At 42.4% G+C, this 15,300-nt stretch overlaps 1 protein-coding gene across 8 annotated transcripts in view; it reads left to right on the forward strand.

Moving 5' to 3' along the window:
- CCDC88A (coiled-coil domain containing 88A) overlaps positions 1-15,300 on the forward strand; it is a 302,568-nt gene that overhangs the window by 212,922 nt on the left and 74,346 nt on the right. For all 8 annotated transcript variants that reach the window (XM_075339320.1, XM_075339323.1, XM_075339325.1 and 5 more), the window contains exons 12-15: positions 5,095-5,239; positions 8,424-8,608; positions 8,839-8,976; positions 12,261-13,331. In XM_075339320.1, the coding sequence (XP_075195435.1) occupies positions 5,095-5,239; positions 8,424-8,608; positions 8,839-8,976; positions 12,261-13,331 (1,539 nt within the window). The remainder of the gene's footprint in view (positions 1-5,094; positions 5,240-8,423; positions 8,609-8,838; positions 8,977-12,260; positions 13,332-15,300) is intronic.

A 15,300-nucleotide genomic window follows, 5' to 3' on the forward strand; every position in this document is an offset into this window, starting at 1 on the left:
AAGAATGTATCACTTAGTTTACTGTGTGCAGCAGTTGTGACACAACCAGACTTTGTAGGTGTATCGTGTAGCAGAGCTCAGAAAGCTACCCCGCCCACAACACAGCTTTGTTTGTACAATGTCTATTGACAATGAGCTGCTTATCAGAGGAGGGGATGTGGTCAAACTAGTAGTCTTGTGAGCTGTAGTTAGGGGTACTTCACACACAGCGAGATCGCTACTGAGATCGCTGCTGAGTCACGTTTTTTGTGACCTCATTAGCGATCTCGCTGTGTGTGACACTGAGCAGCGATCTGGCCCTTGCTGTGAGATCGCTGCTCGTTACACACAGTGCTGGTTCATTTTTTTATTGTTGCTCTCCCGCTGATAAGCACACATCGCTGTGTGTGAGAGCGAGAGAGCAACAATCCTGAATGTGAAGGGAGCAGGAGCCGGCGTCTGACAGCCTGCGGTAAGCTGTAACCAAGGTAAACATCGGGTAACCAAGGTGGTTACCCGATATTTACCTTCGTTACCAGCCTCCGCAGCTCTCACGCTGCCAGTGCCGGCTCCTGCTCCCTGCACACGCTAAGTTAAGCGGTGTGAGCTGGTAACTAAGGTAAACATCGGGTAACCATACCCGATGTTTACCTTAGTTACCAGTGTCCGCAGCTTCCAGACGCCGGCTCCTTGCAAGCGCAGCGTCGCTTGCACGTCGCTGCTGGCTGGGGGCTGGTCACTGGTCGCTGGTGAGATCTGCCTGTTTGACAGCTCACCAGCGACCATGTAGCGATGCAGCAGCGATCCTGACCAGGTCAGATCGCTGGTCAGATTGCTGCTGCATCGCCAAAGTGTGAAGGTACCTTCACACTTTAGCGATGCAGCAGCGATCCGACCAGCGATCTGACCTGGTCAGGATCGCTGCTGCATCGCTACATGGTCGCTGGTGAGCTGTCAAACAGGCAGATCTCACCAGCGACCAGTGACCAGCCCCCAGCCAGCAGCGACGTGCAAGCGACGCTGCGCTTGCACGGAGCCGGCGTCTGGAAGCTGCGGACACTGGTAACTAAGGTAAACATCGGGTATGGTTACCCGATGTTTACATTAGTTACCAGCGCACACCGCTTAGCTTTGCTCTCCTAGCTACAGTACACATCGGGTTAATTAACCCGATGTGTACTGCAGCTACATGTGCAGAGAGCAGGGAGCCGCGCACACTGCTTAGCGCTGGCTCCTTGCTCTCCTAGCTACAGTACACATCGGGTTAATTAACCCGATGTGTACTGCAGCTACATGTGCAGAGAGCCGGAGCCGGCAGCACAGGCAACGTGAGAGCTGCGGAGGCTGGTAACTAAGGTAAATATCGGGTAACCACCTTGGTTACCCGATGTTTATCTTGGTTACAGCTTACCGCAGCTGCCAGATGCCGGCTCCTGCTCCCTGCTCGCTTCATTTCGTCGCTCTCTCGCTGTCACACACAGCGATCTGTGTGTCACAGTGGGAGAGCGCCTTTGAAGAAAACGAACCAGGGCTGTGTGTAACGAGCAGCGATCTCGCAGCAGGGGCCAGATCGCTGCTCAGTGTCACACACAGCGAGATCGCTAATGAGGTCACTGCTGCGTCACAAAAAACGTGACTCAGCAGCGATCTCGGCAGCGAGCTCGCTGTGTGTGAAGCACCCCTTAAGGCCCCGTCACACTAAGCAACATCGCTAGCAACATCGCTGGTAACGAACAACTTTTGTGACGTTGCTAGCGATGTTGCTGTGTGTGACATCCAGCAACAACCTGGCCCCTGCTGTGAGGTCGTTGGTTGTTGCTGAATGTCCTGGGCCACTTTTTAGTTGTTGCTGTCCTGCTGTGAAGCACAGATCGCTGTGTGTGACAGCGAGACAGCAACAACTAAATGTGCAGTGAGCAGGGAGCCAGCTTCTGCTGAGGCTGGTAACTAATGTAAACATCGGGTAACCAAGAAGCCCTGTCCTTGGTTACCCGATATTTACCTTTGATACCAGCCTCCTCCGCTCTCACTGCCTGTGCTGCTGGCTCCTGCTCTGTGCACATGTAGCTGCAGCACACATCAGGCAATTAACCCGATGTGTGCTGTAACTAGGAGAGCAAGGAGCCAGCGCTCAGTGTGCGCTGCTCCCTGCTCTGTGCACATTTAGCTGCAGCACACATCGGGTTAATTAACCTGATGTGTGCTGTAACTAGGAGACTGGGGGCTGGTCACTGGTTGCTGGTGAGCTCACCAGCAACTCGTGTAGCCACGCTCCAGCGATCCCTGCCAGGTCAGGTTGCTGGTGGGATCGCTGGAGCGTCGCAGTGTGACAGCTCACCAGCAACCTCCTAGCAACTTACCAGCGATCCCTATCGTTGTTGAGATCGCTGGTAAGTTGCTTAGTGTGACTGGACCTTTAGGGCAGTGATTATCTGCTCATGATTAAACAATCACTGTAAGTAAACATCAGCACACAGCTTAATAGGTTACACATCACTGAAATCTGTGTTTCAGCCTCTATCTCCTGCTGGCTTTAGATTACATAGCAAAACCTGTTGATAGATTCCCTTTAAAAACATCAAGGTGGATGTATTGCAGGTGATCTATGTGTAAATACTGTATATAAATGTGGCTCTGTGGTCAACATTGTTACTTTGCAGCACTGGGCCCTGATGCCAAGGACAACATCTACATGGAGTTTGTATTTTCTTCTCATGTGGGTTTCCTTTAGATACATATTTTTTTCCAAAAATCCTGCAGACAAAAAACATACTGAGTTCTAGTGTGTGCTGTACCATGGAATTAGATTGGAAGATCCACTGGGGAGACTGATGTGAATAGTGCCATGTACCCCTATGTGAGCAACGTTTTTTGCCCAACCAAAAAAAAAGGATAACAATCATTTTTAACATTGAATTTTATGGGAAATGAATCCTACTGGTTCTTTTGTTAACAGATCAAATTTTTTAAGCACTGTGAATGCCCCAAAAATTAACTATTTCGAGAAACCCTTAGGAACAGATCTATTACAAACAAAAAAAAAATCGATGCAAAGCGAAAACCAATCCCTTTTTGCTCTTTTTTGTAACGGATCCTGTTTTTTCTTTTGTGTGGACCATTTGTGCTGTAAAAATTCACAAACATGTGAACAACCCCATAGACTGTAAAAGTTAAAACAATTGATAAAAATTGTACGAAAAAAAACTGAAGTCTGAATGTGCTCATCCTTATTTTATGGAATATTTTACTTTTAATTTCTATAGTTGTCATCTAAAAGGGATTGCTTGTTCCACAACTATTTGAAATGCAGTTCTTTGTATTTCAAGTGATGGCTGAAATAATGTAATTTTTTTATATACAATTTTAAGGACAGTGCATTGTGAAAGTATTCTGCTCCCTTGAATTTTTCAATCTTTTCCCACATTTCAGGCTTCAAACATAAAGATAAAAATGTTAATGTTATAGTGAAGAATCAACAACAAGTGGGACACAATTGTGAAGTTGAACAAAATTTATTGCTTATTTTAAACTTTTTTAAAAAATAAATAACTGAAAAGTGGGGTGTGCAATATTATTCGGCCACTTTAAGTTAATACTTTGTAGTGCCATCTTTTGCTGCGATTACAGCTGCAAGTCGCTTGGGGTATGTGTCTATCAGTTTTGCACATCGAGAGACTGAAATTCTTGCCCATTTTTTCTTTACAAATAGCTCGAGCTGATTGAGGTTGGATGGAGAGCGTTTATGAACAGCAGTTTTCAGCTCTTTCCACAGATTCTCAATTGGATTCATGTTTGGGATCATTGTCTTATTGGAAGACAAATCTCTGTCCCAGTGTCAGGTCTTTTGCAGACTCCAACAGGTTTTCTTCAAAAATGGTGCTGTATTGGGCTCCATCCATCTTCCCATCAATTTAAACCATCTTCCCTGTCCCTGCTGAAGAAAAGCAGGCCCAAACAATGATGCTGCCACCACCATGTTTGACAGTGGGGATGGTGTGTTCAGGGTGATGAGCTGTGTTGCTTTTACTCTAAACATATCGTTTGGCATTGTGCCCAAATAGTTTGATTTTGATTTCATCTGACCAGAGCACCTTCTTCCACATGTTTGGTGTCTTCCAGGTGCCTTGTGGCAAACTTTAAATGACACTTTTTATGGATATCTTTGTGAAATGGCTTTCTCCTTGCCACTCTTCCATAAAAGCAGATTTGTGCAGTGTACGACTGATTGTTGTCCTATGGATGGACTTTCCCACCTCAGCTGTAAATGTCTGCCGTTCAACCAGAGTGATCATGGGCCTCTTGGCTGCATCTCTGATCAGTATTCTCCTTGTTTGAGATGAAAGTTTTGAGGGACGGCCGGGTCTTGGTAGATTTGCAGTGGTATGATACTCCTTCCATTTCAATAGATTGCTTGCACAGTGCTCCTTGGGATGTTTAAAGTTTTGGAAATCTTTTTGTAACCAAATCCGACTTTAAACTTCTCTACAACCATATCTTGGACCTGCCTGTTGTGTTTCTTGGTCTTCATGATGCTATGTGCACTTTAAACAGAACACTGAGACTATCACAGAGCAGGTACTTTTATACGGAGACTAGATTACACAACTTGTTGATTCTTCACCAAAACAATAAAATTTTTATCTTTATGTTTGAAGCCTGAAATGTGGGAAAAGGTTAAAAAATTCAAGGGAACCGAATACTTTCGCAAGGCACTGTACATTCATACTAGCATTTACTGCTCTGGATTTGATAAATAAATGTTTTGCATGTCTAAGGGTGAAATCCACAGCATAAATTTGTATTCTTTGGATTTAATTTCTGCAGTGGCAGTCAATTTACAGGGAAGATTTGTTTTTTCACAGGATGTGGATGAAATTAATTCACAATGCTGTATTGTACTATGCACCCTGTCAGCCCCGAGTTACTTTTTGCCACACTTTTGTTAATCTTGCTAAACACATTTTTGTATTATTTGCTGAATAATAAAGGATGCAACTCTTTAATATCATAGCCTGTGGGATACATGAAATGATGGTATAAATATTTTAACCACAATAACAGCCATATACTATATATACTACTTCTGTAGTATTAAATTATTGTATATATTTTTAGGAACGCGACTTGGACAGGAAGAGGGTTGAGGAACTCATGGAGGAAAACATGTCTTTGGAAATGGCTCAGAAGCAAAGCATGGATGAGTCCCTACATCTTGGCTGGGAACTGGAACAGCTCTCCAAAACCAGCGAGATCCCAGAAAGTAAGAGGAAAGTCTATCACATTTTTTGTGTTGTTCTCACATACTGTTTACCAGCTTTTTCCAGCCGTCTCTTAAGGGTGCTTTACACGCTGCGACATCGCTAGCGATCTTGTTAGCGATGTGACACGCCAGATCGCAGATGCGATTTGCCAAGATCGCACATGTGACCAGCGCTATAAAACGACCTATGTTTATTTGTAAGTCAAATTTGTATGCAATATTTGATCCTATGCTTTGGTTCTTGTCATTTGTATTGTATTTTTCTTAATAAACAAAGATTATACATAAAACGACCTATGTGCGATCTCGGCAGATCGCATCTGCGATCTGGCGTGTCACATCACTAACGAGATCGCTAGCGATGTCGCAGCGTGTAAAGCACCCTTTAAAGTTATGTCTCTTATGGTTGTCTCTTACGGATATAGGTTCCATTGGAACTGGACTTCTCTTTATTTCTAGTGAATGAAGTATTATGCATTGATTAGCCGTCAGTCACTTTTACAGTGGAATATTTCGATAATCTGGGTCTAAAGGATTGCTAATATATCAAAAGGCAACACAATTTGATAAAGTAAACACCCTTAATACCCCTACACACATTTACAGGATTGTTTTCCAAATCTACTGATTTTGGCGCAAACAGCCAACCATTATTGTGTATTGATGGCCTCAAAGTATCATCTGTCGGGGAGAAAAAATAATCTGGCTTCTTGAATGTTAATGATTCTTTTGATCTTCCTGGATATAAGGCACTCAAAGACATGGTTTACTCACCTTTCCCTGTTGAAGACATGTGTGATCTTGATGAAGCCAAGCATCCATATTTATAAGGGAGTCGGTAGAGATTGTTGTTGGCTGACCGCGCATTTAGCCGTCAGCTATCTAAGGTGTTTGGGCACATTATACACAGTGTGATATTTCTGGAGAAATAATTTCACTGTCTCTTGTGGAGTGTTATCCTGTTAGAGTACAAATATAATATATGGTGGCACTTAAGTTGGCCATACACATGTCATAGCTGTCTTCATCTGATCTCTTTCTCTCCTGATTCCCCCATATACATGAATGATTGAATGGTTCATATAAGTGTCATTACGTATTTAATGGGGTAAAAGGAGAAAACTGCTGTCAGACAGATCTCTAGGGAATGCAAAAATGGAAAGACAAGTAGCGCAAATAGGGTCTTACCCGGAAAAACTATTTGGGTTAGTGTAGGTTGCAAGGCTCACCTTGAGTAGTTGTGAGAGTCACAACTACAATTCACGTATGTAATCGGCTGTTGCAGCACCCCTGGAGAAGATGATCTAAGTGGGAGGATGAAAGGGGAAAAACCGCACTGCCACTGAAGAACCAGTGATCCAAGGATGGTGAATTGGGGGTTTATAATTTGTCAGCGCGTTTCTGAAAATCAATCTCCTTCATCAGGACAAAAAAAATCACATCATGTGATTTTTTTTTTTCTGCTGATTAAGGATATTGATTCTCAGAAATATGTTGACAAATGAAAAATCACCAATTCACCATCCATGGATCAGTGGTTCTTCAACAGCAGTGCGGTTTTTCCCTTTCATCCTCCTACTCAGATAGTCAGACAGGTCTCTGGCAGATGCTTATCTTCTGGAGAATGGAAGGATGTGGTGTTGTAATTCAAAGTGCCTGATCCTTCACTCCCCGAGATAATCTTTCGGGACAGAATTGGAACCATCATACACATTAGAATCGATCAGGGCCTTCAGTCCACCAAATGTTCTTATGTTTAAACTGTGTTTATTAAGCAATATCGTACAAAGGAATATCAGTACAATATGGATATACATTTTTCCATGAAATACAGAAAAGAGAAACAAACTTATTACTTGAGAACCTTTCTGTATAATTGTGCTTGATTAGCAACTTATTCTTTACCTTTTCAGTAATACCCAAGGTACTAAAAAACCTTAAATAAGTATTGGCGCCAGAGGTAAACAACTTATCCTTTATTGTTTCGGTAATGTCCAAAGTATCTAAAAAACCTTGACTACAAACAAAATAACAGACTAGAGAAAAGAGGAAAAGGGTCTGATTGAAGAGATGAAAATAGACAAAGAAAAAGTGAAGAATATAAGGGAGGGAAGAATGAAAGAAGAAGAGGGAAAGATGAAAAAAAATGGAAAAAAAAGAGAGAAAAAGGAAAAAAAAGGGAGGGGGGAAGGGGAATGGGAATAAGGTCTCCTCTTCCACTCACACCCTTTCAAGTACCTCCCTGAATTCTGGGGAGTCCAGATACACAATCCAAGGTCCCCAGAGCCGAGCAAATTTATCACCTGTGCCATCCCTCTCTGCAGTGAGGTCTTCCATCCTCTGAAGGCTGACCATCTCCCCTACCCAATCCGCCAAGGAGGGGCTCCTTGTGGACTTACACAGTCTTGGAATAACCATCCGAGCTGCGGTTAAACAAAATCTCAACAAGTCGCCCTTCTGGGATTTGATAGTGCCCGGAAATACTGAAAGAAGAGCTACCTGTGGAGAGCTACGTACCTGGTTTCCACTCATCTTCCTGTACACATAGAATATTGACTCCCAGAAAGTTTGAATTCTAGGGCAGCTCCACCAAATATGTAACATGGAGCCTCTATCCACCCCACATCTCCAGCACCTATCGGATACCTGAGGGAAGACCTTGTGTAGGGTCTCCGGGCAACGGTACCATCGGGTGAGGATTTTGTAAATTAAAATTACCAAATCTGTTCTTAAAGGGATTTTCCTCCCAAAATATAGTCACTTATCAAATTTATATTTTGGGGAATAACCCTTTACTAGATTGGATGTCCAAGGGAGTATTTCCCTACATTTCCTCCAGTGCCAAATTATTGCACAAGAACAGATGTTATCCAGGTAAATGAAAACCTTTTAAAGCCTTTACAATCACACCTGTCAATACTGCAAAAAGGATTAGGTTACAATATAATGTAATAACACGAACTACATTAAAATGTATTATATTTTTTCATTACATTTTGTTTTAATACTTTCTTTTTTTTTTTTTTTGTTTTACATATTTTTGTTAAATTGAATGAAGCCTAAAATGTTTTTGGATATTGTGACTATGCCATCATTTATTTTTACACTGGTGGTTTATTTTGTTTTAACTATACCTTTAGGTTGCTGTCCTATATCCTATATGTATCATTCAATTGTTGTTTAGCTCCACAGAAGTCTCTTGGACATGAAGTAAATGAGCTGACCTCCAGTCGTCTGCTAAAGCTGGAGATGGAAAACCAAACCTTGCTGACTACTGTAGAAGAGCTAAAAATTGCTATGGGCTCCACAGAAGGTGCTAGTGCCAAAATACTGAAAATGGAAAAAGAAAACCAAAGACTATGCAAAAAGGTGTGTAGCATAACAACTGAAAATTGGCCACATTCGGCCTTGTACACCAAATGTGTTCTACAGCCCAAAAATGTCCTTGTTGCCCCTAGCATAAAAAAAGACTAAATCCTTAACTGTTCCTAGTTTATTTGTAGAAACCAAAATAAAATTCATGACACTATGATCAAACTTGTGTTCATTTTATGACTGTATATAAAAATGCAGTGACCTTTTTTAACTTTTTTTTTCAGCTTGAGAAAATAGAAGCTGAATTAAATCATGAGCGACAAACGATTGAGAGCAGCCAACATCTAAGCAATGACCTTATGAAGGAGAAGTCACAGCTGGAGAAGATCATTGAGACCCTGCGTGAGAACTCGGAGAGACAGGTATGGAGACAGACCTCACAAGACCCCGGATCATCTGACTTACAGATGTCGAATACATTTAATTAGTAAGGGAAAAAAAAGCAACTTATCTTGCCCCTAAAGATAATTAATGACTGCTAACAATAATCATTAGATGCAAGCGAGGATTTAGAATTAAAACATAACTTTTAATATCATTAGTTTAAAACACAGTGCAATAAAGTGCGGTGCAGTGCAAGAAAATTATATACATAGAAAGATCTCACCCAGTTCTTTTCTGATGAGATCGGAAACCACTGGATAATCCCAGGCGGAAGCAGGTCAGTCCAGGACCACAGAAAGAAGAGGGGGGGGTTTGGGGGGACAATCAAAATACAATTTCCCTACCCCTGTCGTGCCCCTGCAAAATAATGCTTCCGCCCTTACAAGGGCAGCACCCAAGTCAGGAAATGCTCACCCTACTGACGAATACACCCTCCCAACGCGTTTCCCTCTCTCCACAAAGAGAGAGTTCATCAGGGGAGAACTTAGAGTATAGCCTGCAATGGCAGGACAATACTACACACAGGGGCACGACAGGGGTAGGGAAATTGTATTTTGATTGTCCCCCCAAACCCCCCCCTCTTCTTTCTGTGGTCCTGGACTGACCTGCTTCCGCCTGGGATTATCCAGTGGTTTCCGATCTCATCAGAAAAGAACTGGGTGAGATCTTTCTATGTATATAATTTTCTTGCACTGCACCGCACTTTATTGCACTGTGTTTTAAACTAATGATATTAAAAGTTATGTTTTAATTCTAAATCCTCGCTTGCATCTTATACTCTGATTAGGATTTGGGCTGTACTGCTTTTGCCATTGCGGCAGGACTGCTTTCTACTTAACAATAATCATTACAAGAACTTCCTTTTAAACCTTTTAATGATGCGTATATGTCCTTATCACGGTTAATGAGTGTCATGTGGCTTTCTTCAAGCTTTAAATCCCTGCAAGTGGTCATTTTTCCATTCAGTAATAGAGGAGGACACTAAAACAAAATTCACTATATTCGTTGAGTATCATGCCCTCATCGCTATAATGGAAGATATTGTAGAATAAAGGGAAAACTGTTCCATTTTTTTTGTTCTATTTTTGTAATTGTCCAACTTTTTTCTACAGGAAAATTCTAAAGCTTTTGTAGAAAAATAAAAATTTTGAGAATCCTTAAGCGGGCTTTACACGCTACAATTTTGCTACAGCGATCTCGTTGGGATCACGGAATTTGTGACGCACATCTGGTCACTGTAGCGATCTCGTAGTGTGTGACTCCAAGGAGCGATTTTGGATCGTTGCAAAAACGTCCAAAATCGCTCCTCGTTGACATGGGGGTCCGCTCCCAATTATCGATACTATCGCTTTCCCGTTGTTGTTCCTCGTTCCTGCGGCAGTGCACATCGCTGTGTGTGACCCCCGTAGGAACGAGGAACATCTCCTACCTGCCGCTGGCCATAATGCGGAAGGAAGGAGGTGGGCGGGATGTTCGTCCCGCTCATCTCCGCCCCTCCGCTTTCATTGGGCGGCCGCTTAGTGACGTCGCTGTGATGCCGGGCGGACCGCCCCCTTAGAAAGGAGGTGGTACACCGGTCACAGCGACGTCGCTATGCAGGTAAGTATGTGTGACGCGGGTGCGCGATTTTGTGCGCGACGGGCAGCGATATGCCCGTTTCGCACAAACAATGGGGGCGGGTCGCATGCTAGCGATATCGGTACTGATATCGTAGTATGTAAAGCCACCCTTAGTCATTGATATTGTTTAATGGCTAACTGAATAAGGGATGACAAAGAGCAAGATATCGAGACGTCTAGGGTTTCGTGATCAGGAATGGTTATCGAAAGTTTACTATTTGTCATCTATTAGCCATTAAAAAGTATTGAATACTGTGGATTATCAATTTACTTTCTAGCATTTTGCAATGTTCCAAAAGATCTTACAGTAACTTTTACTAATCTATTGATGTATAGTGAATACCGTCTTGATATTTGCTCTTACTATCACATCATGGAAGCCACTATACACATTTGTTCCGTTTTGCCTGATCATGAATTTATAGGACAGTGCCCATAGATAAAGGCTCATACTGTCTCTCCATTTCCGCTTGATCTCATAAACCTTCTTGCATAAATTCTATATAAATCATTGGAAAAGAAAATCCAATGAGAACCTGTCATATGATCTTTGGGTGCCTCACGCCACTATAACATATCTCCTCTGTGTGTGTGTGTTATACACACACACATATAGGAAAGCATATCTATCAGGAACATAGAGTACATGCGTTGGTAAAGACTGTTGTGGATGAAATACTAGAGCAAACCACTAAACAATAAAGGCAGCAGCACACTGCAAGCATGAAGACATGTTATACTTCTTTAGTTCATAGTGCACATTTGTGTAAGCCCATTTGTCAATGACAAGTGAACCTCATCAGATACGACCATAGACTTACCTCTCTCTTGTAATAGTAGCAATGAATCCAGCTCACCATTTCTTTATCCACTCTCTGTTCAGAGCTCGGACAAAGGCCCCACCACGGCCTGATAATCGAGCAAGTAAAACAGGAAAGTCCAGCTCAAATGAACAATTTCTTCTTTATTTCTTGAGAATTTCAATACACAGGACATCAAAACTTCCACAAGGAAACTGCTATAATGGCGTATGCATCAACGTGTTTCTGGTGTGTTTCCACCCTTAATCATCTCTTACCTTTATTAGTTACCCACCATTTTCCATTATACATTACCTATAGCTAATTATAGAGATGAGCAAATCTGATTTGCAAATCAAATTTCCAGGACCCTGGTCCTTAGTATTCCATGGCCATGGTAACGTCCTCCCTGCTGGCATCTCCAACTCTTCTTTTGCTTAACCAGGCTGGCACGATATCATTGTTGCGATGGAACACAAAGACGATGTTGTACCAGGTCGTCTTATCAATAGAGGAGCCAGGCATGCTGGCAGGAGGAAGACTGCAGGGATCCTTTTCAGTGGCCACGCAATACTGATCTGTCCACTCTACCAAGATCCCTTGAATTTATTCACTCATCTCTAGTCCTTACTGGCAATCCAGAGGCTTTTTCCAAGAATCTCAAAATCCCACAGAGGCACCACTAGATGTCCAAGAAATAATGAAAATATGTAATAGGAACTCCCCACACCACTATATGGGTTTTGTAGAACACATTTTTTTTTATCTTCATGATTACTCCACTGGTTTATTTTATAGCTGAACTGAACACAGACCAATCAGTATTCTGTTTTTGTCTTACAGATCAAAGGGCTAGAGCAAGAAAATGAACATTTAAACCAAACCATTGCCTCATTGCGACAACGCTCACAGATTGGGGCTGAAGCAAGAATGAAGGACATCGAAAAGGAAAATAAGATTCTTCATGAGTCCATCAAGGAAACAAGCAGTAAATTAAACAAAATGGAATTTGAAAAGAAGAAGTTAAAAAAGGAATTGGAACACTACAAAGAAAAAGGTGAAAGAGCAGAGGAACTGGAAAAGGAGCTAAACAGAGTAGAGAAAGAAAATGAACACCTACAGAAGAAAATAACCAGTTTAAACATTGTGTGTGAAAAGATCGAATCCTTGGAACAAGAGAATGTGAGCTTGGAAATTGAAAACAGAAAGCTGAAGAAAACTTTAGATAGCCTCAAAAACCTCAAATATCAGATGGAGTCGTTGGAGAAGGAAAACAACCAACTAGAGGAGGAGAACTTAGACCTGAGAAGAATTGTAGAGTCCCTCAAAAGCACAAACATTAAGGTGGCTCAGCTGGAGCTAGAAAACAAGGAACTTGAAAATGAGAAGGAACAACTAAGGAAAAGGATGGACCTCATGAAAGCATCTTGCAAGAAGATTGAACATTTAGAAGTCAGTTACCAAGGACTAGACACTGAAAACCAAAGATTACAGAAGGCTCTGGAAAACAGCAATAAAAAAATCCAACAACTTGAAAGCGAGCTTCAGGAAGTAGAGACAGAAAACCAAGCATTGCAGAAGAACCTGGAGGAGCTAAAGATATCCAGTAAGAGATTAGAACAGCTAGAAAAAGAGAATAAGCTTCTGGAGCAAGAGACCTGTCAGCTAGAAAAGGACAAAAAACAACTAGAGAAGGAGAATAAAAGGTTACGTCAACAAGCTGAGGTTAAAGACATCACACTGGAGGAGAACACTGTGAGGATCTCAAATCTCGAAAGGGAAAATAAGTTACTCTGCAAGGAAACAAGTGCATTTAAAGAGTCATGTGCTAGACTAAAAGAACTTGAAATAGACAATAAGGAGCTTATGAAAAGAGCGACCATTGACAAGAAAACACTAATAACACTAAGAGAGGTAATATAATGTCTAATAACATTTCCATGCTGTATTGTAACTGTATACAAGGAAGTCTGATACGTTCCATAAGGCAGTACAGTGGTGAGTCTACCTCCGTACAACTGGAACACTACTCCGTATAGAAAACAACTCCATCAATGGGTGCCACTGTTTTGGCCACTAACCTGAGTTGTGATTCAAGTCTTCTTAAAACTTTGGATAAGTTACATTAGTCACTTATACTTTAAAGTAGCCACTTATATAGTTTTTTGTCTTCCCTTTTTTAGCAGAGATATTTTGAATGGTATTCAGGATTTAATTGTATTTTCACAAGATGAATCACCATTATCTGTGTTATGGTGTTCACAATTAACCAATCACGCTTCATAAATGTATTTTCTTAAAGCAAATCTATCGGCAGGATTTCACCACCTCAAACAATTTATATGCACATGTATCTAGCAAAAATAGGTCCAGCTATACCTAAGCTAGCCAGTCTGTTCCTTTACAAATCTATGTTTGAAGCCAAAGCGCTTTGGATGTGTGGAAGCACTTCCCGAGATTCTGCCTTCCCCAGCTCTAATTCCTGCCCAGCACCACCTTATCCTGCTTAACTGATAGCTCCTTTGTTCTGTAACTTTAAGCAAAAGAGCTCTTGGGGTCCCGTTACATGTAGCGACGTTCCAGCGATCCTGACAACGATACGACGTGGTCAGGAACGCTGGTGGTCGCTAGTAAGCTGGTAAACGGGCAGATCTAATTAACAACACAACAACGAAACGGCAATCCGTATAACTACCTTGGCAGTCATTGGGACTCTGTCACACAGCAGCTATTCTGACGACTCAGACCTCGATAGAAGTGTAGTGTTTCCACTAAGGCATGCCAACGAGGTCACTTGTCGTTGTTATGGAGTCAAACACAGCAATGCATGCTGCCCAGCGGGACACCAACGATCAAAAAATGAACCAGGACGTTCAGGTACGATCGGCGATATCGCAGCGGGGGCCGGTCGCTGCTATGTGTCACATGTAGCGAGATCGCTAGCGAGGTTGCGTCACAAAACCTGTGACGTTTCAGTGATCTTGCTAACGACATCGCTATGTGTAATGGGGCCTTTAGTCAAGCAATATAAGGCTGGAGCATAGGAGGCTTGGGATGGCCTCTACAATGATCTGGTGAGTGTAGTAGGAAGTCTAAACCACAATTTCCCTGCCTTTCTTATTCCAAATCAAAGAAAGACTTACCACTGCACTCCCCATGCCTCAGTACTCTTCTTGAAAGCATTAAAGGGAACCTGTCAGGTGCAATATGCACCCAGAACCACAAGCAGTTCTGGGTGCATTTTCTAATCCCTGCCTAACAATCCCTGTATCTAGTAGCATAGATAAAGAGATCTTTAGAAAAAGTATTTCTAAGATTCTTTATAATATGCTAATAAGGCCAGGGACTAGTCGCAAGGGCGTGGTTTCCTTGGCCAGTCGGCCCCCTTAGCATGTAAGCACGCCCCTCTGGGCGTGCTAACATGCTAATGAATGCGCAGCTTCATAAGCATGGTCTCTCACCTCTGCTACTACCGCGCCTGGCTGATTTAATCTCAGTGCGCATGATCCCCGGACTTTCAGTCACTATAAAGCCGGCTGTACGCGTTCCAGCTTCAAAATGGCGTAGAGCGCATGACTGGAAGTGCCGGGTACTTCTGATCACTAACCCTATGCCCAGGGTTCTGAGGCGATGCAACGGACACAGGTAGGCGCGTCATTGCTCGTGGTTCTGAGTGCATATTGCACCGGACAGATTACCTTTGAAAACAGACCACCAGTCGCAGCCGGGGAGGCAACACGAGGCAAACAGAGGCCACCAGGTAGGGTGACTATACATGAGAAATGGTTAGTGATTTTCCAGTCCCAGGTTACAGGATAGTTTTCATTGTGTAAGAGTGCATAAAATTACAAAGGAAGCTCTATTTTGAGGGATGATGTAAGGG

This window comes from Anomaloglossus baeobatrachus, chromosome 3 (genome assembly GCF_048569485.1).
Source record: "Anomaloglossus baeobatrachus isolate aAnoBae1 chromosome 3, aAnoBae1.hap1, whole genome shotgun sequence".
Lineage (NCBI taxonomy): Eukaryota > Metazoa > Chordata > Amphibia > Anura > Aromobatidae > Anomaloglossus > Anomaloglossus baeobatrachus.